The sequence below is a fragment of the Elephas maximus genome, chromosome 3 (assembly GCF_024166365.1).
Source record: "Elephas maximus indicus isolate mEleMax1 chromosome 3, mEleMax1 primary haplotype, whole genome shotgun sequence".
Taxonomy (NCBI): Eukaryota; Metazoa; Chordata; class Mammalia; order Proboscidea; family Elephantidae; genus Elephas; species Elephas maximus.
The window spans coordinates 18968630-18972720 of record NC_064821.1 but is presented as its reverse complement, the minus strand read 5'-3'; the positions used below and the strand labels follow the sequence as shown (position 1 = coordinate 18972720).

Sequence of the window (4091 nt, the reverse complement as noted above, 5' to 3'; positions counted from 1 at the left end):
AAACGGTGCTCAGAGGTGAATTTATTGCAATAAATGCACACATACAGAAAGAAGAAAGGGCCAAAATCAAAACATTAACGCTGCAATTCGAACAAACAGAAAGAGAGCAGCAAAAGAAGCCCTCAGGCACCAGAAGAAAAGAAAGTGGATAAATACATATATAGAGAGAAGTTCATATTAAGGAAAAGGCTCATGGAGTTGCCAAGGCTGGAACATTGGTCAGGCTGGAGGCGTCTCCTGTTTCACATAGTGGCAGTGGCTGGGGAACCCAAGGCAGGAAGTCAAACAGCAGGGCTCTGGCTTACAGTCTGCCAAGATCTATGAATTCAGAGATTGGCAGGCAAGACAGCAGGCAATCTGCTAGCTCAAGTCCCAAGAAGCAGAGGACAGATTACGAGGAGCCAACTGAAGGATCCAGTGTGAGCAAAAGCCCCCAAGTTGGAAATACACTCTGTAAATATACAGAATTAAGATTAAGGGACAGGGGTATGCAAAGACTCTTAGAAAGTAACAATGTACATGTTTGCATTTTACAATAACTTAGCTATATTCCTAAATATTTTATTTGTACTCTCATAGTGTTTTAAAATCTCACAGCTAAAACTGAAATCGGGCTTAATAACACCATTGGTAAGATAGTCATGCTTTTGGTTGTCCTTAAAAAAGACTACAATTCAGTTAAAGAAGTATAACCGTGTGTGCAAGGTATGTAAGTAAGTTGGAGGTGAGAGAAACAGGTAGAGAAAGGTAAATGGCATGAAGCTGATCCCCCAGCGGCTGAGAATCAGCCATACTGAATTCCACCTCATATTGTCTTGGTCTTTAAAGATTTGCCTTGTCCTGGAATCAGAATGACAAGGAAGTGTTTGGTTAATGAGGAGCTTTGGATATTGAGCCCCCAGAGACATAAAAAATATATATAGAGAGAGAGACCTCAAATAGTCTATCTGTGGCCACCTCACTCAACAGTCCTCCTCCAGTCAGGAAGCAGCACACCTGAGAATCCTCCCACAGATGACCCTCTTGCCGGGGAGCCTGGTGCCTCACTTGGTCCCTCTGCTTTCCTGAGGAAAGCTCTTCCATCTACATCCTCCAACACCCAGGGCAAATGTCAAGCATCATTCCTCAGTGATGCCAGCCAGGTAACCTGAATCCTGTAATTAATGTTTGGAAATGAGGACAGGTGTTTTAACACAGGTTCATCCAGGGGAATGATGCATATCAAGATATTATGTGCATGAAATGATTAGATTCAAGTCACCTCTGATCTCCTGCCTGTCTCTCATCTTTCTGATGTGTTTCCTTCTAACTTGGCACCAATGTGAAGGAGCTGTCATTCTGATCGTGTCCTCCCCTCTCTCCACAATGGCAAGGACTATTTTCCTCTGGAACAGAAATCTGTCTTTTCTCAAGCGTGATGACCATTTAAAAATTCTCTGAGATTTACTAGCATTCTTGTGGGTGGTTAAGAAGGGTTTATCAACATCACCTTACCTTCTCATTCCTGGCTCTTAACACACATTGCCATTACAAGTTTCCCCCACTATCCAAAAGTTGAGTGTTCCTAGGAAACATATCACAAGCTAAAGTGGCTTAAAGTTAGGAAAATTATCATTAATTTATATATGAAAAATTTTTGAGCACCCCAACCAAATCATACCAAAGAACACATATAACCTAAAATAACACTAACGTACAACGTTCACAGACACAGTTCAAAGCTGTGGCATTTTATGTTGAGATGCTGAGTGTAGATTCCAGGAAGGAGCTTGGCCCTGTGACTCTGGCTGCTCAAGGTGTGCACTGTCTCTTTAATGGCTTGCTGTAGAACGAACACTGAATGCTTGTTTTGCTCTTAGTGTTTTTTCATAAAAGTAAAAATACTCTTAAGTTATGTTTCGGTTAACAAAGAAAACAGGTACTAATGTGGATCTTTTATAAAAGTGAAGCTGGATAAAGCAAACTTTCAAAAAGCGGGGGATATTTTATTTATGTTACCCGGTTCTGACCTCTGGGGAAAGATGTGATGTCCAAGACAGACTCATCAGGCTGCCTCCCCAGTGTGTTTTTCTGTATAAGATTACCTAATATTTAAAATGAGCAAAAATAGTGTAATAAAAAAAATGACCATCCTCTCGCCCCTTTCCAAAATAAATGAATATTGACACTCTGACATATATGCTTTTGGTCTATTTTATTTAAGCAAATAATATGCACACAGACAGTACCACCTTTGCATTCCCATCCATTCCTCTTATTCCCATCCCAAGATGCTGCTTGCTGACGTTTGATTGTCAGTCACCTCCATCTTTTTCACCAGATTCATCAACAATATGGAACCTAGAAACCAAACAGATGTTTCAGAATTCCTTCTCCTGGGACTGACAGAGGATCGGGAACTGCAGCCTCTCCTTTTTAGCCTGTTTCTGTCCATGTATCTGGTCACTGTGCTGGGAAACCTGCTCATCATCATGGCTGTCAGCTCTGACCCCCACCTCCACACTCCCATGTACTCCTTTCTTTCCAATCTCTCATTTACTGACATCTGTTTCAGCACCGCCACGATCCCAAAGATGCTGGTAAACCTCCAAGCACAGAATCAGAGCATCACTTATGAAGGATGCCTCACCCAGGTCTGCTTTGTCATGATTTTTAGTACTTTGGCAAATTTCCTCCTTGTAGTAATGGCCTATGACTGCTATGTGGCCATTTGTCACCCACTGAGGTATATGGTCATCATGGACGCCCACTTCTGTGGCCTGCTGACTCTAGTCTCCTTGCTTGTTAGCATTGTGGATGCCCTGCTCCACAGTCTGATGTTGTTGAGACTGTCTTTTTGCACAGACCTGGGAACCCTTTACTTATTCTGTGAAGTTTTTCAGGTCATTAAAGTTGCCTGTTCTGAAACTCTCATCAATAACATCATCATATCTTTTGCAGTTAGCATACTGGGTATTCTTCCTTTCTTCGCAATCATTTTCTCTTATACTCAAATTGTCTCCTCCATTTTGAGAATGCCATCAGCAGGTGGAAAGTATAAAGCTTTTTCTACCTGTGGGTCTCACCTCTCAGTTGTTTTCTTATTCTATGGGACAGCTTTTGGTTCGTATATAAGTACGACATTTACACACTCTTCCAAGAAAACTGCAGTAGCTTCAATGCTGTACGCTATGGTAACTCCCATGATGAACCCCTTCATCTACAGCCTGAGAAACAGGGACATGAAGGCAGCCTTGAGGAGTGTTATCAGGGGCACAACTGCTTTTCAGTGATTATATTACGTGCTTTGATTTTGGATTTCTAGATTTCATCAAAGTGACAGGATACTCTTGAGCCAGAATGCTTGATTTTCCACCACCACGTTCTTCTAAGACGAAGAGATAACATAATGGCTAGGTGTAATTCAACATTGTGTTGAAACCTGACTTTGCTCTTTTTGTAGCTTTGTGGTGTCAGATAAATGATTTCAACTCCTAAGCTCAGTTTCTTTAGTCAGGTTCTCTGTTATAGTGATTTCGGGGAAATATTCTTAGAAGATAGTATGAGAAGGTGGGTTGAGTTGGGGAAGAATGTAAGCAAGCAATAGACACAGACTACCTTCAGCTTTATCCCACTGATAGATTGTTGTGAATGGCACTGCAGAATTTGTCCCACTGAGGAAGGGATCTGACCTTTTCATGCCCCAATTTGGTAATTATCAAGACTGTCACTGGTAAACTGCATGTGTTCCTGGTATCATCAGCATTTACCATATTCAATTTTATATTCCTGTATAAAACTAGTTGATTAGAATATTGCAGTGACTTGAGATGATTGTGAGATAATAACTGGACCTTATCGATTAGGAAGGCTTTGTTTCTATTAAGAAAGCATAACCCTGACTCTGAGTATCCAAACAACAGAGAGTTATCTTTCGTTACAAGGATGTCAGAGATTCGAAATGCACAGGAACAGAACAGTAGGACTTCATTCATTTCCCCATGAAACACCTTCATCCTAGAAATCGTTCTACTTGTTGTCATAGGTGGCTGCAACAGACTCAGGCGTCATATCCAGACATCATGCATAGAGACACAAAACTGACATCTCTG

General features: G+C 41.3%; 1 protein-coding gene across 1 annotated transcript; it reads left to right on the top strand.

The window, feature by feature from the left end:
- The first annotated feature begins 2573 nt into the window (after nucleotides 1-2573).
- LOC126070981 (olfactory receptor 7G3-like) lies at nucleotides 2574-3272 on the top strand. The gene has a single exon (XM_049875297.1). The coding sequence runs from the start codon at nucleotides 2574-2576 to the stop codon at nucleotides 3270-3272; it is 699 nt and encodes a 232-aa protein (XP_049731254.1).
- The last annotated feature ends 819 nt before the right edge of the window (nucleotides 3273-4091 follow it).

Excerpts from the sequence above, each read along its gene's own strand:
- LOC126070981 (XM_049875297.1), top strand. The coding sequence starts at position 2,574 with ATGCTGGTAAACCTCCAAGCACAGAATCAGAGCATCACTTATGAAGGA.